The sequence below is a fragment of the Phalacrocorax carbo genome, chromosome 5 (assembly GCF_963921805.1).
Source record: "Phalacrocorax carbo chromosome 5, bPhaCar2.1, whole genome shotgun sequence".
NCBI classification, from domain to species: Eukaryota; Metazoa; Chordata; class Aves; order Suliformes; family Phalacrocoracidae; genus Phalacrocorax; species Phalacrocorax carbo.
Genome location: NC_087517.1, coordinates 35,404,690 through 35,431,234, shown reverse-complemented (window position 1 = coordinate 35,431,234; position 26,545 = coordinate 35,404,690). Strand labels below are relative to the sequence as shown.

The 26,545-nt window shown below is 42.5% G+C and overlaps 1 protein-coding gene across 2 annotated transcripts; it reads left to right on the top strand.

Moving 5' to 3' along the window:
- The first annotated feature begins 51 nt into the window (after positions 1 to 51).
- NAB1 (NGFI-A binding protein 1) lies at positions 52 to 26,210 on the top strand. 2 transcript variants are annotated; one of them, XM_064452000.1, is made up of 8 exons: positions 52 to 428; positions 5,734 to 6,567; positions 12,230 to 12,363; positions 13,383 to 13,434; positions 18,903 to 19,013; positions 21,349 to 21,490; positions 22,649 to 22,822; positions 23,948 to 26,210. In XM_064452000.1, exons 2-8 carry the CDS (start codon positions 5,749 to 5,751, stop codon positions 24,037 to 24,039), a joined length of 1,524 nt encoding a protein of 507 aa, XP_064308070.1. In that variant the 5' UTR covers positions 52 to 428; positions 5,734 to 5,748; the 3' UTR covers positions 24,040 to 26,210. The 2 variants fall into 2 exon arrangements, with proteins under 2 accessions (XP_064308070.1, XP_064308071.1); XM_064452001.1 differs by having other exon boundaries at positions 55 to 428; positions 22,673 to 22,822.
- The last annotated feature ends 335 nt before the right edge of the window (positions 26,211 to 26,545 follow it).

The window sequence follows — 26,545 nt, the reverse complement described above, 5'->3', positions numbered from 1 at the left end:
CCGCGCGGGAGGGGGCGGCGTGTGTGTGTGTGTGGTGTGCGGGGCGGGGGCCGGGGCCGGGGCCGGCGGCGGGGCGGGGGCGCCGCAGGCCGCTCCCTCCCTCCTTCCCTCCCTCCTTCCCGCTCGGCCTCCGCGCACCGGCAGGCGCGGCCGCGGCGAGGCGAGGTGTGCGGGGAGCGGAGGGGCGGCCGGGCGCCCCCCACCCTCCCCCCCCCCACCCCGGCGGCGGCGGCGGCAGCAGCGAGGCGGTGGCGGGGACCGGCTCGCCCACCCGCCCCGTCGATGGGAAAGGAGGAGCCTGGGCCGGCGGCGCGCAGGCGGGGGGGGCGCTGGCAGGAACTTCGGCGGGGCTGAGTCTGCGGCGCCGGGACGGCACCGAGGGAAGCCCCGGGCAGCCGGCGGCGGCGGCGGCGGCAGCCTACTGCAGAGTACGTGCGGGCCGGCGGGCCGGGGAGTGGGGGCAGTCTGGCCCCGGCCCCGCGGGGGACGGCCGGAAGGAGCGGGCGGGCCGTGCGTGGGTGATTCCCGGAGAAAACCAGCGCGGAGTGGGGGGGGATGGGGAAGGCGGGAGTGGGCGGAAAGTACAGAAACGTCCCCGCCGTGCCTGTTGCCGCGGGGGGGCGGCGGGGCGGGACGGACGGGTCGGGACCGGACGGGACGGGCGGGGGCGGCGCCCCGGCGGCGGGCCGCGCAGGGGTACCGGCGGGGGGGGCGGTGCCGTGGTACCGGCCGCAGCCCCTCCCCGGGCACTGTGGTGCCGTACCCCTCCGCGGCCTCCCGACCCGTCTCGTTCCCCCCCCACGCGCGGTGGTTCACCCCCTTCTCCCGCCCCGCCGCCATCGGCGGGATGTGACAAGCTGTCCGGACCCGGTGGCCGCCGTCCGCGACGGGCTGGGCCGGGGGGTCGCCCCGCCGCGCAGCCCTTGCGGGGGAGAGTCCGAGGGGCGTCGGGGCCGCTCCTGAGGCGGGCTGCGGGCTTGCAGCCGGGGTCGCAGCCCTCCCGCGCCCTCGGCGCCCTTCCCCGGGGCCGGCCGGCATGGTGGGCGGCGGGTGACCGGGCTCGGGCGGGACGCTGGCACCGGGCGGGTGGGAGTCCTCAACTGTTCGGGCTCTTTTCTTTATCCTTCACGCGATTTCTTTCTTTTTTTTTTTTTTTTTTCACATTGCAAGTTTCATATTAGTTGCGGCGAGATACACATCTGTATTTGAATGTGAAACTCGCTTAATAGGTTGTATTTTGGCACATCTCAGAGCTAGACAAGACTATTTAATTTGCTAAGTCTCGCTTCTGCAGCTACGTGTAATTTTCTTCTCCTGTTAAAAGTCCTTTGGAAACGCTGCAAAAATGTAATGAATATGCAAAGCAGCCAGCTCTCACATCCAAATCCGGTTTGTCTTTAGAGACTTTTCAAAACGCCCAAAGTGATCAAGATATATTATGAAATAATCACTTTTGCCTAAAATACAGGAATGTGATGTTTCACGCTTTCTCCTTGTGTGTCTTCCTAATTTAATTGGTGACAGCTCAAATATAATTCACCTGAAATAAAAATCTCCAAAAATCAGTTAGGGTTGCTCAATTGTTCTGACTTCTAGTGCAGCCTTAAAAAGCAGGAAAACTGCTAGCAAAGTCCTTGCCCCGTGCTTGCATCCCACAACTCCCAAGTTTTCCTTCTCCCGATACTTCACCCACATCCACCACCTGCTTACTGCAGCCATGTATCTTCCTGCCACCTCTGGGAAGTGCGCGGCTTTGAACTTGGACCAGGCAGCATGGGAAGGAACGGGTGTTTTCCTGTAGTTAAAGACATTGAACTGGGCTGCTGCTACTGCTGGTTGTCTTGATAGAGCAAGCTGGTTGCGGGAACAGGTTGTGATTCCTGTGCTGATTGTTTACAAATATTGAGTAGTGCTGTGTGGTGTCTCTGTGGTTTCTGTTTTCCTTTTTCCTACGAGTTGTGTTTGTGGTCAGAGTTAAGGTGACATCCAGCATTTGGAGAGCAGGGCATGGCGCATGGGGTGATAGGCGGTGGATGTGAATGAGGTAATGTGGCAACAGGAATGCATGGTAGCGGGTTGCAAAGACTGAGTGAAAAATCTAACTTGTGATTTCCTGGTTCTTCTGTGGCTGTAACAGTATGCAGCCTCGCATGTATTTTAAACAGCCTTTCTGTTACAGGGAATTTCCTAGCTTCTTTGATTGTTCTGTATGTGAAAATGTAAAAGACAGCTGCTTATCCCTGTGTGTTCTCACACTCCTTGCTGGTATGGACGATGAGCAATGAAGGGGGAGAAGAAGCAGCTCAGTTGCCATCGCTGAGTTCATTTATTCCTGCAGACCTTCCCATGCCAGCTTGGCGTTCCCATCTTTTGCCCTGAAAGGGTTTGCAGTTGGCCATACCTAAGAAGGTGTGCTTGCTTGCTCCTAAGGCAGCAGATCGTTCTGGCTAGCATCTTAGGGTTTGCCAGAGGACGTTACCAGGCTGTTACCATGACCCAGCTTTGTTTGGGATCACAGATTAGAAAGCCCAAGACTTAGCGAGCAGGCTGTGGAAGAGGGGTGATGCAGACAGTGCCCCAGGGTCTCACCCGAGGTGCTCTCCCTCCCTCCTCTCCGAGGAGCATACACAAGTCTCCTGGCCGTGAGCTTGCCCCATGTCTTCTCGTTGCGTAACCTCTTCTCGTGCTCACCCTTTGCCCCAACAGCATGGTCCCTGCTGCCCTAAGAAATGAGAACAGCAGTAGTGGAAAGCAGTACTTGACATCTCTTAAGTGCAATTTAAAGGTCACCTGAAAGAAGTGTGGCACTGAGACTTGAGTGGGTGTGCTAAGGCTTTGCCGTAGCTGGATAGGTGAGCAGAGCCAGGCAGCAACAGTGATGCCGTGTGTCCTTTGGGTTAACGGTTTCTTCTGATTCCAGTAGTGCTGCGCTGCTTTCTCAGCAAACTTTGTTTGTTGCTTGTCCTCTTCCTGAGGACGACCAGCTTACCTGCTTTCCCGGCTTTGTAGGCTGTGAGCTGAGCCGAAACAGTGGAGCCGACTGGTAATGTCTGGAAAAGCAGTGTAGCTGACAGTGTGGTGAGGGAGCCTTCCCCTTGTAAAAGTTTAGAAATACTTGGGATGTCACTGAGGTGAGTGCAGAAGGAACTTGGTTCAATGAGAGGAGAAAAGAGGTCAAAAGGAAGAGTGTTTGAAAATGTCTTTTCTGCAGAAATTGGTAGCAATCTTAAATGGAAAATTTGTGTGGCCATCTCAGGAGTTACTGTACAAAATTTAGAAAACAGAATTGGTCTTTAAAGTACAAAACAAAGGGAATTCAGTCTTGCTTTAAATGCAAATCTCAATGCAGTCTGAACTGTGGACTCGCTACTGACGCCTCCATAGTACACATTAATCCAGTTTTACCTGTCATGAGGAGATTTGTTGATAAGAAGCCTCTAGGTAAAAGCTGCTTGTGGACTGTTGCTGCTCTTCCAGCCTGTGGGCTGGAAAAATGAGCTCCATGCCTTGCCTGGAGCTCTTGGGCTGTGTACAATTTCACTGCCGCTGTCCTCCCAAGATTCAATTTAGCTCTCTGCACAAAGTCCATTTATGTAGATTTATGTAGATTTTGTGCTAAGATGGATGACTTTCAGAGCTAACATGTATCCTTGGAACAGTTAGAGACGTTAATTTGTGTTACTGATGGTAGAAAGTCCACATCATTTGAAATGAGAGGGTAGGAGCAGTTTACTGAAATGCCACTAGACCATAAGCTGTTAGTTTTGTTTGTCTTGTCAAAGTTTGTATGGAATGGGAGGATTTTTCTAAGAGCTTCTGTGAAGCAATGACAATTTTGAAAATACTGAATAATGTACTGTTTAAAGGATTACCTTAAGTGATTTTCCTCATTTTCCATGTTGCTGCTCACATCTTTCAGTGTAGACAGTATTTAATTGTTTTTCTGCAATTAACTGTTATCTTTGAAGGCTAAGCTCTATTTCCAAAATATGTAGCTCTTAAATTTTTCCAATTTCACTCTCAGTTCCAAAGTGTGCAGTTTATTAGTTCTTGAGCTCATCAGCAACTCCTTGACGTGGCTGCACAGATCTGAAGGGCCATTGCTGTCCCTTCCATTTTACAAATGCAAGCATACAAAGAACGATATGTGCAGTTTCTTCCCCCCGCCCCCCCCCCCCCCGAGCTTTTCTTCCCGAAGAAATTGTTTGTAGGTATCCTGTTGCTGCCACATGCATTTTTGTAAAGTTTCTGTTGGCCTCCTAATTTTATTTTGCTCCGGTAGAGTTTAATCAAAGTTTTGTAGCAAAAGCCTGATTTTCAGATGCCTCCTGAATAGATGTTGAGTTCCATTTGTTAAATCTATATGTTTATTTTGAGTTGCTGAAGAAAAAGTGCATATTAAAAAAAAAAGGGGGGGGGGGCAAAAGTCTGTATTGTAAAACTAATTTCTGCCTTTGATTACCAGTCTCCCAACGCCCCAAAGGATACATATATTCTTTAATCGGAGTTTTGGGTGGGAGGTGGGTTGCGCGTGATTAAAATAGTTTTCCCCCCAGTGTGTGCAAATTGTTCTGTATGTGTGGATTTTTAGGTTACGACTGTGTGGTTTTAAAGTGCAATCTGATAGCAGAGCCAGAGCAGTGTTAGTAGACAAGCTCCATGTTTTAGTTCTGTTACTTTCCCAACCAACTATAAATTACATGCTTTAGACCTTATTGATTGGTGGTTTAGCTTAATACAGTAATACTGGAAATTGCCTGCTTGTAGTTGTGAAAGCCGTCGTAGAGTGAAGAGGTGTGTGTGTGTGTGTGATCTTGGAATTCTCTGAAGAGTTTATTATTTGTGGGATAACTGTGGATAATGGGTTTTATGAAGTTGGAACTTGTGCAAATGGTTTTTCTGCAGCCATAAGCATAGAATACTGCTGCAATTTGTCTGTTGGGAGCCCTTAGAGCGCAATTGCTGTATTGCTGAATGGTATTTCGTGGCATAAGTACTGGTGACATGCAGGCCTGTTAGCAAATGGAATGGGCAGGTGAATTCAGAATAACATTTTTAAACTATATGTGTTGGAAACTATCGGTATTTTTGCTTTGTCTACAGATGTTGCTGCCATAATTAAGGTCAGCAGAGGCATTAGATCCTTTTTATGTGAAATGGGGAAAACTGTAGAAGCACTTGGTTCTAAAACACCATTTTACTGATCCAGCTTCATTAATTCTCTGGGGTTCTGTGAAGCACTTTTCTTCTTTCCTTTCCTTTTACAGTCCTCCACACTGCTGTGGGGGGAAATAATTTGAGAATTAACTGATGAGCGGTTTTTCTTTGGAGGATCAAGCATTCAGCAATTCTTCAGAGTGTTTTGTGGTTGTTTTGGTCTGAAGATATAAAAGAGAGTCAAGTAGAAGCAGTGAGCAATATTGAATGACGTTCTTGGGAACAAACATGAAGTGGGAATGCTGAAAAGAAGCTGGCTTCGTGTTTGAATCACCTTTTTTGTAGATGCATCACAACTATTTGCTGACTTGTTTTTTCACAAATGTTTCCATTAAGTTAACTGGTCAAAAAATAGAGCTATTGCCCCTTTTTTCATTTCCATGTGTGCTCTTATAATGAGAGAAAGACATCCTGTCCTCTGAGTTGACAGCCTTAGGGAAGAGTGTGCGGTGGGGGGAATGCACTTGGACATCAGCGCTCTGGTGCTCATCTTATCTCTGTTTTTACTGTTTGCAGGTTCTGTCATCCGTGATGGCGTCAGCTCTACCCAGAACCCTTGGGGAATTGCAGCTGTATCGAATACTACAAAAAGCAAATCTCTTATTCTACTTCGATGCCTTCATTCAGCAGGGTGGCGATGATGTCCAGCAGCTCTGTGAAGCAGGTGAAGAGGAGTTTTTGGAGATAATGGCTCTCGTAGGCATGGCTAGCAAGCCCCTTCATGTCCGAAGGTTGCAGAAGGCTTTGAGGGACTGGGTCACAAACCCCGGTCTTTTTAACCAGCCTCTCACCTCCTTACCGGTCAGCAGCATTCCAATATATAAGCTGCCGGAAGGGTCTCCTGCGTGGCTGGGGATATCCTGCAGCAGTTATGAAAGGAACAGCAGCACCAGAGAGCCTCACCTGAAGATTCCAAAATGTGCTGCCACGACGTGTGTGCAAAGCGTGGGCGCAAGCAAATCTGATGTGGTGGGGAACTTATCACTGCAGAGCGGCAGTGAACCGAGACTCTGGCAAGGGCACCACACCACAGAGAGCGAACATAGTCTTTCCCCAGCTGACCTCGGCTCTCCAGCTTCACCAAAGGAAAACAGTGAGACCCTGGATGCTGCCGCTGCTCTGTCAGTTGCTGAATGTGTAGAACGTATGGTTCCCTCCCTGCCCAAAAGTGACTCAAATGAAGTCAAGGAGTTACTGAAAACAAATAAGAAACTGGCAAAGATGATTGGTCACATCTTTGAGATGAGTGATGAGGACCCTCACAAAGAGGAGGAGATCAGGAAGTACAGTGCAATATATGGCAGATTTGACTCGAAAAGAAAGGATGGCAAGCATCTCACCCTCCACGAGGTAAAATACCTGAGTGACAGTTGGCTTCCTCCCCTATTCCTATGACTTTTATTAGATGCTGTTCATGGTACACTTCTTGTACGGGCACTTCTCACTGGGTGATGAGAGTTGTGTGTCTTACAGGAGCCGTAGGCTGTCCTGCCCTGGGCTAGAAATCTCAGGTGCAATGGAAGTACCCTTTTTTGGCTTTTTTGGGAGGGTGTGTGCATGTGTGACTTCAACTTGGTGTCATCAGATTACTCGGTCACTGGTGTGGCCTGTCAGAGGGTTTAAACAGGTTGGCACTGAAATAGCAAGCCAGTATTGCACTGAGCATGGCCCTTGGGATTCTAGGCTTTTGGCACATTTTTAAAGCAGTCCTGTCGTGCTATTCCCTTGCAGCTTTGAGAGTAGACTGGTTGTTTGGAAGATTAGTAACTAAAATTGCTTGTGTCTGGTAACAGGATCACCTGGCTTGGTTAAAACCCTCTGCTGTCTTCCCCTCACCTTGAGACCTAGCTCTGTAGCTTATGCCCTTGAGGTAAAAAGGGCTCTGCTGATGCGGTCTCTAAACCTGGTGGGGTGGGATGTTTTGTGTCTGAATTGGGATGAAGCTTAATTTTACAACCTGTGGGGTTTTTTGGGCACGGTGGTCTTAAGCCGTCAAGCGACATTCACACTGTGTGAGGAGGAAGGGAAAGGACTGTCTCCAGTATTGATGGATGGCTGTTATTTGAAGGTTTGTCCTTTTAATACCTGCGTAGCATCTGTTCCCTCTTGTCCTTAAAAGTCCGTATGGGCCTCCTTTGCTTCTCTTCTGGTATTCTTGAGGCTCACACTGCATATGTTGTAATGCAATAGGTGTGTCTGTACGGCGAATAGTTCCCTAGCGCCAAAGTACAGTATGAGAGGAGAACAAACATTAATTCAAGGCAGTGCCAAAATGCTGTTGATATGAATGCTGCATCAGCATTTTCACGGTTAACAGTGATTGCAAAATTTCAGTTGGATTTAAAATTTGGCATGTAAGGCTTAGCTCCCAAAAGGAAAGGCAATGTTTATGTTACAGGAGTGCCAAAAAACTGTACTGGCTTTAGCCTTTTTTCGCTTCAAGGAGTAGTTTTGTAGGTGTGTGATCCATAGCGTAAGACTAGGTTCTCTTTATGCTTCTGAGTAGAAGGGCAGAAGGAAAAAAGGCGTGTTTCTTTACATTTTTGTTTATGTATGTATATTTACAAGGCAACTGCACATCACCAGCAGTTACTTCAGTAGGGCTTTTACTACAGACTGGGGAGACGCTTCTGAGGCAACTCATCAGTAGTCACCCACATTTCTACCACACAGTTTTAGCTGTGCATCTTTCACTTAGGTGCTTTGTGGCTTTATGTTGAACACTTATAAACTATGAATTCATCCAGTGTGCAAGAACAGATCTTCTCTTACTCCTCTGACCTTGTGGAAGTCTGTCCCGTAACAGAACAAGTTGCATATGAGATGAAGGCAGGGTTTGAAAGGATTAATTGTGCAGATGGCCTGTGTAAGTTGCTGCAGAGTCAGGATTTGGAGAAAGGGGGTTCTCCCCATCTGAGGATGGAGGCAGTCAAGGTGTGCAGCTGTGTGCTTTCACAGTCTCTCTCTGGGGTAGCAGCTGCAGAACATACTCTGAAGTCTGGGCAGACTTCTCATAGGATGGTTTCCCGGCATCCAGCAGTGTAATGGGAGGTGGGTGCTGGGGGCAGCTTGTGTCAGGCATGTGGTGGGCTCAGGAGTGGCTCTGTGAATCTGGAGGAGTGAATAGTGGGGTGGTGGTTGGAAGGAGCAGGGTAGCGAAGAACTGGAAGAAAGGATGACTGCTCTGCCTTGTTAAGTTTGTGTTTTGGTTTTTTTTTTTAGTACTGCACTACAGATCTCTACTATATCACTGTTAAACCATGTTTAAAAATGGAATGAGAGCATGGTTTGGCTTTAGGAAATATTTCTATCACTATTATGATTTAGGGCACAAGATCAAAGGACTATGTGGTTGACTTATGCCTCACTTACGCATGTGGGGCCTCGCTGAACTTGATGGGAACTGCACACATGCAAGCAAGAAGAATTTGCTTATAATTGGGTTACTGTTTGCTTAAAGAGGCCGGGTTTCACAAAGTTTTGTCCTGAACAGTTTTCTCTCCATTTCCATTTTAAAGCAGGAAATATACAAATAGGAGCAATGAGACCATTCTTTTTTTTAAAATCTGCTAAACCAGATTTTGCCTTTTGTAAACTCAACTTCAATGGATTTTTGTTTTTGATGGCTTAAACAATTTGCTGCTCAGAAGTGAGGATCTTAAACAACCAGGGAGGTAAGTTTCTGCTTGTCCAGAGACTGTTTTTCTGCACGTGTTAACACATTCCAAGGCTGTCATTCTGCCTCACAGTTCAAGGTTTCTCCTTGCAGCTGGCAGTGAACAGCTGAATAAACTTTGCTGTGAATTTAAAAAACTTAAGTAGTGGTTAGCTTCTTAATGTAAAGCAGGGTGTATCTGGCTCCTCAAGCAGAGTGGAGTTGTGTGCAAATTAAACTCAAACTTGATGGAATTATTAGTGGTGAATTAGATTATTGTCAGTTTCATTATGAACACAAGAGTGTCTCAGAGGGCTTGAGCATTAGAGGCCAGTGAGAGCAGTAGACACTCAGCTGGTTTCGAAGTGTGTGCTCTTGGTAGGATTATCTGAGTAAGGCACTGATCTAGCATAAAATCTGATGCAGAATCTTTCAAAGACGTTCCAAAACTAATAAACATACTGTCCTTAATCCATCCCATTGTCTTGGTATTACACAGCTTTTTCAAGCACAGAGAGCACTTTAAAGTTGGTCTGGAGGAGGGATGAGTATGAGGCATGCTCTTGAACTTGGTGACCCATGCATATTTGAGTCAGGTTTATAATTTGCGTGTTAATATTTCAGTGCTTGTCTAGGTACCTATAAAACCGAAAAAAAAGTCCTATCTAATAGTGTGAGAAACAGGTATAAGAAATGCAAGTCATACATTTTGTCTAGCTCAGGCTCTTCCTTTTCTTTTGCTGACTCACCAAACCAGCAGGGCTTGGTATTTAATCATGTGTTTTTTAGTGGGGGAAACTATGAACCCCATCGAATAGGAATATACCCATCTGTTTCCATATAGCCTGTGTGGTTATGCGCTGCTCCATATGATTAAGTCTTCCAGCAAACAGAATCTTTCTTTTTAGGCATGCAACACTTTCTTTCTGCAGGATTATGCCTCCTGAAAAGGCAGGAAGCCGTAATGCACTTCAATTCAGTAAGTCTGGATGTGACCTGAAAGAAGAAACCAGATAAAACAAACATACATACATTTGGCTTTTCTCATATATTAGGATAAACAGCATTTGCCTACAACTACCCAAAGCATTTTCAGTCATTTCAGCTTTTTGCAACCTTTCAACACTTTGAGAGATAAAAACCATCTCAAATTATTTTGTAAGCGTTAGCCATATTATTCATCCTCGGCAAAGTAGTAGCTATCGCTGTTACAGAAATTAATGCCTGCTTTGATGGTAATTTTTTAAATTAGTGTGGTATTAATCTTTTATTTTTGTATCCATTCCCCTCCCCCAATGCTTTTTCTGAAAAGACAGACATTGTAGAACAACTGTTCCTGTGTAAGGGGTAATATTTTTTAATTTTAGTACACTGTATTGTAGGAACATAGTAACCTAGGGATGTTTCACAGATTAAACCTAAACTTCCCACCTTTGTACATCTGATCTGTGTGAGATTTTTTTTGTCTGTACGGAGACTGAAGGGTCCGGTAACATATCTAGTTCGCCTGTTAATGTTTGCATGCCGATTAGCATTCAGGTGTCACAGGAAATGCCCTACTCAGATTAGAGGCTTTTATGCTAAACACAGGAAAAAATGCATATGAAATATTAGGAACAGCAATTCTATGTTGGGTTTTACTAGAAATACTGCGCAGGCACAGGCCACTGAGAGAATCTCAGCTCTTCTGATACATGGTTTTGTTTTTTCAATGTCCCTGGAGAGCAAGTGTCATCCAAATTAGGGAAAAAAAAATACTTTGCCTTAATGCAACATCAAGCACAGCAGTGAAGGACAGCATGGTTTTGTGTTGTTCACCTCTTATGACAGCTTCCATCCTTCAGGGATGGAGCGTGGGGTGTTTCGGGTGAGTTGCTGGCCTCTGCGATTTAGTTCACGAGTAACGTTCTGCAGTGTGGTAGACAGAGGGGTAAAGGAGCCAGTTCCTTAGCCTTCTCCCAGGAGACACCATTTAACTGCAGACCTGCTGGTCTGGCCTCAGCTTGCCTTCTGTCCACTTCCATGAAAAGGACTTCTTGTACGAGCAGTGTTTTCGGTGTCTGAGGTCACACATGTGCGGTCCTGCCCATCCTTAGCCGCATAACCCTGTGCGCTGAACTGCAGCTGTTCTTTGCACTGCCAGATCAAGGGTTGGGGGTGGCACATCTCAATCCGTCATGAAAATGCTGATTTTGCTGTGGAAAACCTAGCTGCTTTGTAATATTCAGCAGTCTGAGACAGATAGAGAACATACTGTTGACAGTGGCAGCAAAGCAGCCATGCTCATTTGCGGGAAGCCAAGGCCATTCAAAGCAGCTTAATTTCTAGAAATGAAGGGCAGAAGAGTTGTGGGCACTTTGGAAAAAAAACACTTGTAGTATTCTGGTGGCCTCTTGCTGTTATGCCTCATTACAAGTGCTGGCTGTTCTTCAGATGAGGAAGAAGTAAAAATGTCTCTTCAGCCCCTGCGTACTGTGGAAGGAGCAGGGAAGCTCCTCTCCAGCATCTCAGTTTCAGTGTCTCTAGTGCTGATAATTTTGTTGTTTGTCCATACTGTTGACCATCAGCTTTTCAGACAGCAGTATTGTTAAGCTGTTATAATTCGTGACAGTATCACCACTTTCTATAGGCTTCTGAAGAGCATTGTGAAACCATTTTAAGGCTTCCCCCCCTCCCCTCCCTTTATGAAAGTATTGCCAGCAGCAGAGGCACTAGAAATGTGTCCCAGCAGGCTCAGGAAAACATCCTTGAAACAAGTTACATTTGATTCATGTCTGAAGATAGTCTTCACAAACACGAGGGTGAGAAACATAGCTAAAAAAAGTTTAATCCTTTCTTAAACCATCACCTTCTACAGAATTTATGCTGTATTCACCAGGGAAAGCCATCTGTACCCACACTGTCAGGGGTTTTGTGGTTTGTTTTTTTGGTGGTGTTTTTTTTTTTTTGTCCCCACGTCCTGGGCATATTGCGTTTATAAAAATAGTATTCCCTGTAAGCCAGGCTTCGGGAGCCAAACACTGTGAATGTTCAGAGCTACTGTTTTATACTGAGATTTAATTAATGCTGGGATGAGGCACAAGTGGTGCACATTGAGAGAGTCTTACGATAACGTTTTACTTTAAAGGACACTAAATGCATCAACTACATCTATATCTTTTCTCTTCCCAGAGGCTTACCTGGCTTAGTAAGGGTATAAATAAACTGAAGAAACCCTCCAGGGTTTAGCGTACAATTATAGGTAATTTTACTTGCAATTGAAATTTTTTATTATTTCAGACAAATAGATACTTTTACAAGCACAACGGGTGAAAGTATGCAAAATCATGAATCCCTGTTTTTGTGTTTAATTTCCAGCTAACAGTTAATGAAGCAGCCGCTCAGCTGTGCGTAAAAGATAACGCGTTGCTGACCAGGAGAGATGAACTCTTCGCACTAGCTCGGCAAATCTCTCGAGAGGTTACATACAAGTATACTTACAGGACTACCAAGTAAGGTTTTAATTAACTCAAAGGACCTTTACTTTCAGGGAAATGATCAGTCTGATAGCATTTCCTTTGAAGCACTAGAGACACTTTCTTCTTGCTCTTTAGTCAGCAAAGTGCTCTTCTGAGGTTGGGTAGGAAAATCCTATTTAAGATGTGAAGCTTTCAAACTGCTAAGATTTAGCTGTCTTGAACTACCTTTTTACTTGCTCTCTACTTTTCCAGATTTAGTGATGATAGTTCACGTTGAGAGGCATATGAGATGCTGGCATTTCAAGAATTTGAGGCATTTGTGTATTTCAAGGTTAATGTAAATAGGCAGAATAGCCAAAGCTGCTTATTGTATCAGTTTTTTTTTTTTCATATACAGATTTGGCTCGTTAGTTTCCAGGGAATTAAAAAGATAAGGTCACAGGGAGTGGCTTACAAACTTGCTTTAAAGGAACTGAAGCCGAGTCCTAATTTCAGTTGTTGCTGTTCTGTTAAATGAACTGCTGTTATTAAACAGTAACAAAGGCTTAACAGCTTGTAAGTACCAATAAAATTTTAGAATTAATAATATGAATGATAATGTTGATACCTTCTATAAATTGTTTTTAAATGTTAACTCCCTCGTGTAATGCAATATCCTTTCAAAATACATTTTCCCACACTTCTAGGATCTTTTTATGGTTTTCCTTCGCTCCCCTTTCTTCCATAGTGATTAATGTAAATATTTGTCCATTCTGGATAAGCAGTGCCACAGACATTTCTGTAATTCTCTGTGCCCAGGTAGCTTGCTTTTCCGTTCAGAAGAAGAGTGTATGAGTCTCTTGACATTTTTGAAAACAACACAAGGTGCTTGTGTTCCTTTATACTTGAGTGACATTGACTGCCATGTCCAAGTGAATTGGAGGCTTTTTCTGTGCATCTCACTTGTTCTTGCGTGATTTTTTTTTTTTTCCTTGACTCTGTTTTTCATTATTTTTTCTGACGGTCACGGTTAATGTGCTGTTTACTGATAGTGCATGTGTCTTCTCTTCTAGATCTAAATGTGGAGAAAGGGATGAGCTGTCACCAAAGAGAATCAAAATAGAGGTACAGTATTGTGACTCCTGAAATTGACCTATGCATGCTAAAATTTGCTTTTGTTTTGAAGGGATCTGTCGTAAGGAAATTTGTCAGAAAAACATTTGACGGAGTTGATGGGTGTGAGAGAAAGGGGGGAAGAACATCACCACTGTCTCTGCAAATGTAAATGCTTGAGGGAGAAACCTGTAGGAGCAGGGGTAAAGAGCAGGATTTGCTTAACAGTAAAGTTACTCTCAGTGTTTTGCATTCTGAGTGAGTAGGAGGGGGAGGAATGGGCCTGACTGACTTCCTGTGGTGGAATAAGCTCAAGTGCTATAGGAAATATCTCCCCATAGGGCCTCCTGCTTTTAAGTCAGTGTGAGGTGGGGTTTGCTTAATTCACTTGAGTCAGCTTTTGATCATGTCCAGAATTCAGAGTTCTGGGGAAGGACTGGTGGCAAAATACTAGCCATCTCTGACTATGCCACAAATGATTGTACCTGTAGATACTAATTTACAGTCCTTGTAATTAGTTTTCTGTAAAAAGCACGTGTATACGGCTGATGTATACACCTGCACAGATATTGTGTAGGGAGATGCTGAGACTTGCTGCTGCTCTCCTACTGAGAAATATATATATTAGTTTACATTTTTCTTCAGTTACCGCTGCTGGAAAGTAAATTTTAGGCCTTTTTAAAAAAAGCCCCTATGTATCCCAATATACCTCATAAGTATAACAGATCTTCCTTTTTAATTTATTTTTAAAACAAATTACTGTTTCACTGTTACGTGGGTATCTAATTCATCCTTAGTGTTGTGTGTTTTTTGTATTGTGCTGCCTACCCCAAAAGGTGTAGGTTAAATGTGCACTAGAATGTAAGCTAGGCCTGAGCTAGATTTGTACGTGACACAGATATGCAATGTATTCTTAACGGTAGAGGAAAGTTGCAGCATATTCTGGAATGCGTTTCTCATATGTAACTCATTTTGTGATGCACTGTATGTAAGGCTTTCATTTTTTTTTTCAGTAGTGCCATGCTGCAAAGGCTTTTCCTTGTTAGGCAACCCCTGGTGAGAGGTGTTAGTTTTCAAAAGGCAGTTATGAATAGATATAGAAGACTTACTCTTGTTTATTTGTTAAGTTCCATCAGTCTGTGTACAGTTGTAGCTTGAGTTTACATGATGCAAAACATACATGTGCATTGAGGCTTTACTCATGTCATTTACATGTGTTAGGATTTGCTTTGACCTGTGCTTGCTTGTTCTTCAATCCACAAAAAAGAGCAGGGAAAAGCTGCATTAAATGACTATCCACTTTCAGAATGATCTGCCTTGACCAACATGTTGCAGGGTGGTTGCTTGAGTCTCCCCTCTTTTGTCCAGTCTAGTCAGAATTTAGAAGAGCTGGTGGGAGCTGCCACTCCTGTGCTTGAAATAGTATTTCACTGACTATTAGATTTCAGCATTAGGAAGTTTTTTCCTTCATTCAGTAATAATTAATGATGAGCAAGTATCTAAAATGACACACTGTAAGGGAGGTGCTTTATTTCCCAGAGGATCTTCATTGAAAGAAAAAGTAGAATTAAAATCCTGAAAAATACAGGTTGAAACTTTAGGCTTTTTGGAGAGCAGGAAATTTGGACAGCTTTAGGGGATGTGCAGGCTCTTATTTTCTGCATGGTGAAATCTTAAGAGTCTGGAAGGCCTGCTTTCTTTAGACACTTCAGTAATTCTGAGAAAGGATGTTTACTTGATTTTCTTTTTATCTAAAATTACCAGTCGTATTTTAAAATGCTTGTGAAGATTTCATGTCCTAACTGTACAAATTACTATTTCAGAAATAGGACATTTTTCCAAAATAAGTGAAAATTAAACTAAATTAAATTATCTTTCATTTGATAGCATAGCATTATTAATTATGACATGACCAGTGTTGTTATCAGCATAAATGTCTTTCTCCCTTGCAAGTTTGGGAGTCTTCTAAGGAGTAAACCATTACTTTAGTTCTGAGGTACACTGTAAATCCTGTACTTTTCTTGAAATAAATTAAAAGATGCAGTATTACACAGTAGAACACTTCTATATGTGGTGTTTTGGGTTCTTGGGGCTTGCATTTTAAGGGAAAAAAGGTCCTTTTTTAGTAGTATGTTAGGGATTATGGAGGGGTTGTTTGTTTTTAGAAAGGTTGATGTAAAAATGAAAATGGTAGCAAATGATGCAGATTTTTCCTTCTGTATAAGAATTCCTTATCCTGTTTTTAAAGTTGTAATGCTTCATTGTGGCTCTATTAGGTTGCTGTAATGCTAGTATCATGCAGAGGATCTGAACATGGGTCATTTTTTTGTTGCTGTTGTAACTAGCTCTGGGTTTTTTGTGTGTTTTGTGGGTTTTTTTGGTTTTTGTTTTGTTTTGTAAAGGTCATTTTGCCTTTCTGTTTTAAGGCTGAACTCTGTGTTTTGATTCACCATTCCTTAACCCATTAGTCATTAATGTCTCCGCAAAGCATGGTCTAAAATACTAGCGCTTGAATTTGGAAAGACTTTGCACCCTGTTTGCATAGTGTAAAAGATTACTTAAAGATGAGTTAATTTCCTGAAATATAATAACACTTCAAAAAACCTCCAGAGAGACTCTGAAGGTCATCCTTGAGCAGAGCTAGCAGAGCTGTGTGTGCAAGCTGCTGCAACACTGCCGGGTTACAGCCACCATTGTAAATTTATCCTCTTCATGAATATGAAACTCGCACAAGCATTACAAAGAAACAATATGCCATGAATTACATCAAATTACCTGTAAAAGCCTTTCTCTTCCCCTGTGAGCTCTCCCCCTTATTTGTAGAGTGGGTGGGTGAGCTTGTGGGAGTGCAGTGTAGAGAGGAGAAGGGAAAAAATTCCAGGCAGATGACAGACTAAAGGTGTGGAGGGAGTGAAAAAGGGAATGGAGTGAATTGGGATTTGGAATCAGATTATAAAAAAGGCGTTGTAGTTCCTAAATCTGCTCTGGACAAAAAGCCAGACAGGCAAACAGGGATGGAAACACTGCATTCTCCAGCAGAGCAAGGATCTCTCCTGCCTAGGTGTCGTGGGGCAGGGGCACCCCTTATTTATGTCATCTTCCATGACTCAGTACCAGCACCGCTGAAAGCAATGAGCTGTTGTGGCACCAGCTTAGAAAGCAAAACAAGTCACAGGTATATCACGCAGAAATCATGGAGGGAGAGGCTACTCATCACTGCTGCTGCTGCTCTCCATGGGGCTGACGACGTTCCCCTTCGGAGTCAGTGTGAACAGCCAAGAGAGCAAAGAAAGAGGGTTTTAAAAATATTCCTGCTGTCAGTGGTATAAAGGAATTGTTCTGTGTGTCAGTGTCTCCGTTCAGCTGAACGAGGGGGGTGGGGAGAGCTTGCAAAAGCTAGTTTCACAAAGCTTGGTGGGAGTCGGGGCACAGGCAGGAAGACCTGAGCGGAGGCTGTGAGGAAGCGCCTTCCCTTGGTGCTGGTATAGGTGGAGCGAGAGGAGAGAAAAGGCCCAACTCCACCATTGCTGAGAAGGTTGAAAAGAAAACCAGTCGAAGTGTGGGATTTGTGTTTTTCATGAAAACAGCAAAAGCAGTAGAAGCTACTGTTTGCATTGGAAAAATGTCATTAGAGGGAGCGAAAAAGCACATGTGGGACTGAGAACATCTGCTGCACGAAGGCGCTTGAAAAATAACTGAGCAGCAGCACGGCAAAACAAAAATGCTGTACTGCATGCAGCAGGCCCTCCTGACCACAGAGGGAAGAGGAACCACCAGGCATTCGTGGTACAGAGCAGGTCGTTGCCTGGCCCAGCCTGCTCATCGTCAGCCCTTAGCGATGGGGCTGCGAGGGATGGGCTCCAGGAAGGTGATCCATAACTGCATCGTCATCCCAGAGTTATCTGTATGACTGGCAGGTGGCAGTCATAGCAGTGGGCAGCCGGCCCCATGTTTGGGAAGCAGCTTTTGGTTTTGTATTGGCAAGTTATCACAGATACATTAGAAAGAGCCATGTTACCTGTTCTGTTGCAAAAATAGGATCCTGAGTGGTAGGGTGTTGTGTATTCAGTTTCTCATCTTCCTACACGTAATTGTTCTCTCCCAAACAAATTCAGGTCTAACTATGAAAATGGTCAGTGCTCACGGAAATGCACTGCTAAGCCTTTGTTTCTAGAGGATGAGGTTTCGTGGCAATTTACCCGGTTACAAAATTTTGCATACCTATCATGTTTATTTTTTCCCTGGGGCAGTGTGTTGGGTGGATAAAAGCAATATGCAGTGTTCAGACAGGTGGTTTGGTTTGGTTTGGTGTCCCCCCCCAAGTATAAGGAATAGCTTTAGTGGCATTAGGTTGCACTGAGGGTCTAGCCAGCTGATGTGGGTCTGTCCACCGCTCTGCAAGTAAGTGGGCAGCCTGCCAATGGCACAGACCTTGTAGTCCTTCCCCTGTGGTTTTTCTGAAAGTTGGCTTTTCTTGTTCTTGGGCAGTAACCCATTTCTGCAGCTATTGTCAAAAATGTTATTGTTTACGTGCATGTGCCTCTAGAATCCACAAGGAAAATATACCTAATTTGGTGTACTTTTGATACCTGTGTCTACAGATCCTCAGTGACAGATGTCACTGTTTTCTGGTTTGGGTCTGTCTTAAGATCTCTAGCTTCCTCTCACATTTTAACAGTCACCTTATACTGTGCTTCTGTAAATATTTCTGGATGTTCCTCTATTTCACATGAGCTTTCCTGTTATAATGCTGAGCAGGGTAAATTTCTCATCTTGAACCTTTGCTTCGATGATTAATTTATTTTAATGGGGTTTGGCAGGCTTTCACAGGAACTTTATTTGCTTTATTGGTACATATGCAAGCTGCAAAAGAGACTTTCATGTCATAAGCATTTGAGACTGAAAGAATTATTGAATCATGATTTCCCATAGTATATGAAGTCTTTGCTACCCTACTTTTAAAATGGTGATATTTAATTTTGTGATACTAGTATAGGTTTTGTGTGAAATAAGTTGCATTTTGGGAGGCTTTGCTCAGTTTCTGAAGGTTAGTATATCCAGCTGCTGTGCCTTATTCTTGACTAGATATAAACTTGATCTCTTAAGAATCTCCAAAGCTGCTGTATGTAACGAGTGACAGAAACATAGGCCTAAATCTGCCTGGCAAGGCTGAATGTAAACTAGTTTAATGTCAGTGAAAACAGCAGTCTGGATTCACCTGAAACTGTGAGAGATGAAATATGATTGTCTCTGTATGCCATTTTAGATGTATAGGAGCTGTAGAGGGACTGTGTGTGTTTTATGCACAAATTTAAATGAAGTGGCTAGCACGAGCGTGTAAATTGCAGTCCAGAATTTTCACAGAAGTTCAGGAATGTGGTGGGTTTGGGGTTTTTTTCCCCTTCTGAGTGCACAGAGAGCATGCAGAAAAATCAATAATATGTCCCTCTTGGTGTTTGGTTTCTTCTTATGCTCCATAGGATAGTTATCCTGATTTCCAGGATGCAGTCCAGACGCTCTATCAGCAAGACAAAATGCCACTTGCTTTGGCTAAAGGAAAGAGTGAAGACTCAACAGCTCTTAATTCTCAGGTAAACCAACTACACCACACTGAATAATAGAGGATCTGTCTTTGTACATTGATTTTTTTGATGTATTGTCTTGATGACTAAAGTAATTACCACCAATTTTCAAAGGCTACCTAGCTTAGCTGTGATTGCATCACTCGTAATTTGGGTTTACCTTCTGAAACTGTTCTGGCACAGTGCTACAGCTTCACCCTTGTTAGTTCCAAGGAGGCAAGACCTAGTGTCGTAGGCTTGAAAATACATGATTGCCTGTTGGGAGCAAGTAGGGTACTACTGGTACAGTACATGCTGTGTTACTTGTGCTATTAGCTATAAATGGAAAGTTCAAGTTACTGAGTCTAGAGGAATAGAGTAGGCAGTCTTGGAGTCCTCAGTTCTGACATTTCTTGTAAGAAGAAAGGCCAGTATATTTAGGAAATAGTGAACCTCTGGATCCGAGAGGAAGAATTTGCCTTTCTAAATAGCATGTAGCCTTGTGGAAGTGCAGTGTTTTCGAGTATCCAGAAAGCTTTTTATAAATGAAGGCAGGTTTCAGATTCTTTCTTTATCTTTTCTGTAGCGTATCCCAGCCTTGAGGCAAAATACACATCTCCTACTGCCAGTTGTTGCCAAGGAGGGATTTCATGCTAAGTTACAACAAATTTATTTTGTATAGCTGATTTGGGCAAATGTAATCACTGAATTTTCACGTAAGATTACATTTAGGAGTTACACTCCTGTGTTTTGAGACTAGATGTGTTACCCTGTCTTTTACCACCTTCTATTGCAAAATAATGTACAGTCATAAAATCTGTTCATTGTGATACATGAAAAAGCAATTATGCTACATGTTCTGATGTCACATAATGATTAAATGAACTTGATTTTTGCAAGCTTATTTTCATCTTGTACATGCTTTAAAGTTTTCATTGGTCTCTGCTACTAACAATGGGCTAGAGATTTATTTTAAGCTTAAATGTATCTACAACTCTGCAGGTTTTTCTGTGGTGATCAGAAGCATCATTGCAGTTTAAAATTCTGGTTTTATCCCAGTTAAAAACAAAAATGGCATGAGTGAGAAACGTTCTATTTCTTTTAAAAATTATTTTAGAGTTCAAAAGGTGTAACAGGAGTGGCAGAATAGCAAAGTTAAAGCACACTTGAAAGTAAACTATTTGAAAATAGTTTCTTCTTTTACCTACCTTCCAAGATCAAGCTTGAGCTATCAGTGTCTTCTGCAGAACCTGATGAGCTCTAAGCCAGAGTAAGTAAATATTTGTCATGTCATTACCCTGCTGTCAGGGTCATCTCTGTGCTGGACAAGCTCAGATTTATGCTGGTCTGTTATGTTGTCATTGTATATGTAAATTGTTGAACTATGCTGAGTAAGCAGAGTTTTGTGGGAAGTCAGGGCTTTCGTCATCTCCCAAGAAAACTTAAGTGCTCTGCAATTAATAGGCCTCTGTACCAGATGAAACAATTATAGCATTACCTGAAAAAGAAATGAAATTTTTCCTATCAGTTGTAGATGTTAAGCTTGTACGGTTTCTGTTCTTATGTTCATTGTGGCTCTTCTCAATCAACTTTCTTGACTTGTGATTTTCTTTTTATTTTTGCAAGATGCTTATTTACATTCTCAAGAACAAGATTATATTGAAAGTTAGAATTCTCTTGGCATTAAAGTCAATGACAAACATTCAGACGCCATTTCCTCCCACGTTGCACTGCATTCTTTAGTTTCACTCTCTAGAGGTGTATAGGTCTTGTTCTTCTTCTAGACAGACATTTCACACCTTTATCCCCCACAAACATACTGTCATCCTACACTTTCAGAATGGCAGATTTTTAAGCTTGTGTAGTGCTGTTTCCTAAAATAAAGATTCCAAGATGTCTGGTGAAATCTTGGCATAAGTTTTTAGCAGATGTTGCCATTGCTCTTGGAATACTTTGTGAAGACATACGTTTGAATAGAGCTAACTGGATAATTAAGACATTATTTTTTGCTTTTCTTGAGATTCTCTTCACGTAACCTGCAGTCCTAAAGTGCAGAAAGTGCTTTTTGTGCGTTTTCGAAGAACAGAGTTTAACGTTGCCTTTCTGCATGGATGAACTACAGCAGCTTGCATTTTAAGTATTCTTGAGTGACTCAGATGTACAGTATGAAAATCTACATGGATGCAAAAATATTTTGTTTGCTTGGTAGTTTTGAAGAAACTGTAAAGTACACATCTGTACATATGAGTCAACAAAAACCTTTATCTAGGCTGTTAGTCTTATCTGATATTGGTTTCTTCCCTGTGTTTTGCCTCGCTATATGTATGTGTATATATATAGAATTTTTTTTTTGCTTTATTTGCAGTCAGAAAAGGTAATGGCAAAACAGATGGAGTTTCTTTGCAACCAGGCTGCATTAGAGAGACGTCTTTCCACAGGGTGTTACAGACAGAACTCAGAGGAGCACAGCCCCAATGGCATGTCATTAGATAATGCTGATGGACAAGGTATGGTAGCTTCCAGGCATGGCGTTGCTGCCAGCAAATACATCTGGTGTTATGCAACCTTTCGTCAGTGGTATTATTTATCTAGTATAGAACGCTGAGCACTGAATGGACGAGACAAGATTTCTGCCCTGAAGTGTTTACAGTCTAAATAATGCAATCAGATATACAGTCATGTTCTGCTCTCTTGCTCTAATGTATTTGGGCAAACTGCTTTCCCTAAGGATAATGTGGGGAGGGAAGAAGGTAGGGTGCACTACTATGACTGAGGGCAGAACGTGGCTCTAGCTTCATCCCAAGTTCTGAAAATAGAGCAGAATGTTGCCTTTAATTTGTGTTCTTGCTTGGTAGAAATCAAAAGTAAAGCAGATAATGTAGTTGGTACCCTTTTTTGTTTACCTGTTTGTGCAGCCTAGGAACAAAACCTGAGGAGCTTGGCTTAGAACTAAGCAGATTCTAATGATGTTCTTAGTAGCTTGTTATTCTTCAAAAAGCTTACAGCTTTATGGTTCTCTCTTTGATTTACCAACTGGCTATTCCTTAGCTTGAATTAATTTTAGGAGTGTTTGTTTTGTTTGAGTGCTTTCTGTTTGGATTTCTTTTTTTACTGTTGTGAAATGAGACAAAATGTTATAAACACAAAAAATACAACCAGAAGTTCTTCTATCTGTTTTTTAAGAGCTACTTTGTTTGGGGAGGGAACAGAAGCGGTAGAGGGAGAAACTAAGGGAATCGATATAAGTAAGCGTTAAAACATAAGTTTTTGTGTGTATTGGTCAAGCGATGCCGTACACAAGTATACAGGAAGAATTAGGTGTGTGGCACCTCTGCTTCACAGTGAAAGCTTCGCTACACCATTTATCCATTGTGCAGGAGGAGTGGGAATTTCTAGGATCTCAAAGGGGGGTTTGAGCAGAATAAGGGAGACTTTTTTGGGTGGGGGAACATGATGGGACAGGACACAGGACAGGGGTCTGGCTGAGTATCCCTTTCTAACAGTGCCTGTGGAATAGTCTGCGAAGTGGCATATTTACATAAGCCTTGTTTTGCTAGAAATCTTCCCTGAGCAGCCAGAATTTAGGATGCACTTCTGCTGATAGAATTAGTATGTCTTTGAGTCACTACCTGTATTTTAATATTGCTTTGCTTTTAATGCATCAGTGTTTCACTGTGAACAACTTCCAGGTGAAAGACCGCTGAATCTCCGAATGTCAAACCTGCCAAGTAGACAGTTGCAGCACATTTCACTTGATGGAGAGCAGCATGTTGGAAAACCTCTGTGCAGTGATTTGATCCGCCTTTACCCCAGTGGTGAGGCAAAGTCCCAGTCCTCAGGTTAGTGCTGTCCGTTTTAAATTACCCACCATTTCTTACAAAGCCTGTGATGAACTTAATAACAGATGATGTCTCTGAGTGAAGAAGCGAGTAGCTCAGCCTGGCATGCCTTCTGTGTAACCTAATCAAGGCTTTGGACAAAACTTCAAGAGGAGTGTTACTTGCTAATCTAGAATCAGATTGAGGAGTATTTGGGAAAAGCTTAGAGGATGTAGTAACTAGGTTCAGATAAACAAGTTCTGGCATGTGTCTGTCCTCAGAGAGCAGTATTCACCCAAACTACTGCTGTTATAAACTTACGTTGCTGTCACTGTAATGCAGTTTTATTATAACATGGCTTCACTTTGTATAAAGGAATCAGACTTTTTTTATAAAAAGACTTTTTTATTCTGAGAACCTAGCACTGTATTTGTACTGTGAACCAAATAGTGCAGTACATCTTTTGAACTGGGTTTCCCATTCACTGACTCTTGCTCACTGGCAATCTTGTAATGTACCTCTGGCACTGGGAGAAACGCATTCTAAGTTTTGATAGAAGACAGCAAGAATCCGTTGTGAAATCTATATGGGTGGTTTTGGTTTAATACTCGGCGCACTGAGATAAAGCCAGGAATTCTTGAGACTCTTGCAACTTTAGGAATCATAACAAAATCCCACCTGAGTTTGGAAGATGCAATGGGAAAGAGGTTATTTGAAAGACAAGATGCAAAAGTAGTTCTTTTGAAGGCTGGGCAGAATCTTCCATCTTCTACTTTGGTATATTGTAATCTTAGCTCACCCTTTTTGCCGTTTGTCCCAATCCCAGTGATATTCACTTAGTGAAATTTCTAGTTGGGGATTTTTACCAGTTCCCTTTCAAAATGCAAGTGAAGAGTGCAGCTCCACTAAGTCCTGCTCCCAGAGCGAACTGAAGTAAATCTGTGGTGATTGCTGTTGTCATCACTGCAGTGTAACTGAGGTGGTTCTAACACAGCTGTGTTAAAGCCCAGTAGGAGGAGGCAGAATTTATTGCTTCAAGTGTTAGTATCCATACGATTCATGGACCTTTTTTTTGAACTAAGAACATAATATATTTGTTCACAGGCAGTGTTTTTAACATCTCTTTTTCTTTCTTTCTTAATGCAGAAGGCCTTGGTATTTTAAAGGATTTTCCTCATTCGGCTTTTAACAACATAGAAAGGAAGGTCATAAAAACAGAACCTGAAGACACAAGATAGTCATTCTGCTCTGGAAAACGGTATCATAGTAAAGAATGAAACTTCACAAGAGAAAAAAAACCAGCCTTAATAACCAGTGTTGCCTCATTCAAATAAGAGATTTCAGTAGCCAAAGCCTAAGAACTGGTACAGTAATCTGTGGAAACAGGAAAGCAAGAGACACTGCAAACTAAAACAGTAATACAGGTGGATAAACATTCCTGTAAAAGTGGTTTTATAACGTGGGAAGAGTCACAAATTAATATTGTGGGTCTTCATTATTTAAGAATGTATTATGTATTTGTATAACTTATCAAAGTAAATCTAGATGTCGGGACGTGTATTGAGTCCAGTAGATGTGGCTACAGTTCATTTTACTTGAAATTTCAATGTCTACTTTAAGTGTACCTAGCGTAGATATGGTTGTTAAACATTTGAATTAAAAATCCTTGGACAATTAGGAATGCGAACCTTGTGACACAATTAACAGCAAGTTTGCAACAATATTTGTAGAAAAAAAGGAAAATGCATAAAATATTTCATGGTTTAAAATGTTATGTGGATATAGCATTTGATAGACCTAGACCCTGATTCTGTATTATAGCGGACATACTTGACACTTAACTATCGTTGCATCACTTTCAATGGTTTCAGCAGCCTTTGTGTAACACACTCACAGCATAATACCTACCTACAGTTCAGGAGCGTAGAAAATGCCAGTTAGAGTATGGAAGAGTCCATATGATAGGCTACCATTTCATTGGGAAAAACTGGTTTGATACACTGTAAAGTTGCTAAAATCTCATTTGGTAGGAAACCCGAGAGACCAAGTAGCATAGGCAGGGCTGCAAAAATTGTGATTCAGACCATTATAACTTTTTGGACTCCTGCGGATCTTTGGAGGAAAAAAAAAAGCATCCTAGGTGTGGCAAAGATGAAATATGATGCAGGATTAATGCATCAGTGTAAAAGGTTGCACTTGATATCCAGAAACCATAAGATCTTTTGGAGGAGAGAGACAAGGAGTTGCGTCTTTAGCATGTGACTCCTTATTAAGTGCTGTCCAGCCCACATGATTCTATGAATATACCGTATACTGCATACAGTATGCCAATACGTTTCTTTATATCTGTGATTAATTAACATCTGTATTCTTTATTTATTTTGACAGTTTTTATTTTTTGTACATTTTCACTTTTGCAGATGTCATTTTATCTAAGGAGAAATAGTCGGCGTATAACTTTGGAATTTACCATGGTGTGTTTGTGTGCATCCATTTTCCCTCTGTGCAGCTCCCTCAATAAGAGTTGCGTTCCTGCAGTCAAAACAGTTATATGCCTCAGTTTCTGAATACAGTTTTTGCCTACAGTGTGTTCTGGAGGGGAAGGGGAGGGTGGAAGAAAGTAAGTTGCCGTGCCAGTGGGTAAACTTCCATATTCAGGTGTGCACTTCACGTCTGCAGTTCGCTCTGTGTCATAGATGTGTATTAACGATTCAGTCACAGTCTATGTTGTACTGAAACGGTCAGCAAAATGTGAGCTGAAATGTCTACACTGCAGTCTCTTATCACTGTAAACATATCTAATTATTTTATCACTTTTGATTTGTGGAACAAAGCTTTATAGTAGAAACACCAGTAAACAACTTTTTTATACTATTAAAATGTTTGTTTTTTTAAAAAAATGTTTCTTGAACTGTATGGTACTGTTTCACTTACTGAAGTATCTTACTTTAAGCAACGGAGTTTGCAGCTTTGCTGTTAGAAATAAGAGATTGAATGTGTAGTTATATTTCCTCTTTCCTGTTGTGTGAGCTAGTAATACGGATAAGATATTTCTTCAGTTTGTAACGTTAGCCGGTGCCCTGGTTAGTATCTGAGTAGCTTTCATGAGACGTGTATGGAACTTGTTAAAGGACAGCTTAAGGTTTGAACTGTACAGCTCAAGTGATAGAAGGTACCAAGCAACAAGACTTTAGCAATGCAGGAAATGTTCTGGCTTTTCAACATCTGGCATGATCAAAAGTTGTGTGTGGATCACGGAAGAAGCTCTTAAGCTTGCTGGTCTCTTCAATTAAAGTGAGAGGAAGGAAAAAGAACTTGATAAGCAGCACGCTGTTTCAATTGAGTCCAGAATTTATTTTGTAAACACTAATGTATTAAATTTGCTATAAATTAAAGTATATAACAGTTATATTTTTGAGTTGTAAATACAGTACTTTGTGTCCTGACCAGTTGGTTATCTCCAGAATGATATTTCAGTTTCTAGTCCAACGGACCATTTCAGTCTCAATAAGCTGGAAGCAATTTTTTTACTGTTTTTTTTTTGTTTGGTTGGTTTTTGTTTTTTTTTTTTAACCTGGGGGGAGGTGGGAGGTACATTCCAAGATTGCACATACACTTTGTAATAGCAAGTATTCAAGCATTGGTCTTTCCATGACAAAGGTCTTGGTGGACTGCAATTTGGCTAGCCTCTGGAGTTGCAGGTGAAGGCTTGGCCCTCATCTACTCTTGAAGGGTTGCTAGGTT

Bases quoted from the DNA above. Each gene is read 5' to 3' on its own strand.
- NAB1 (XM_064452000.1), top strand. From the start codon at position 5,749: ATGGCGTCAGCTCTACCCAGAACCCTTGGGGAATTGCAGCTGTATCGA. The intron at 19,014-21,348 runs GTAAACCAACTA...CTTTATTTGCAG, and splicing joins CAACAGCTCTTAATTCTCAG to TCAGAAAAGGTAATGGCAAA. The intron at 22,823-23,947 runs GTTAGTGCTGTC...TTCTTAATGCAG, and splicing joins GGCAAAGTCCCAGTCCTCAG to AAGGCCTTGGTATTTTAAAG.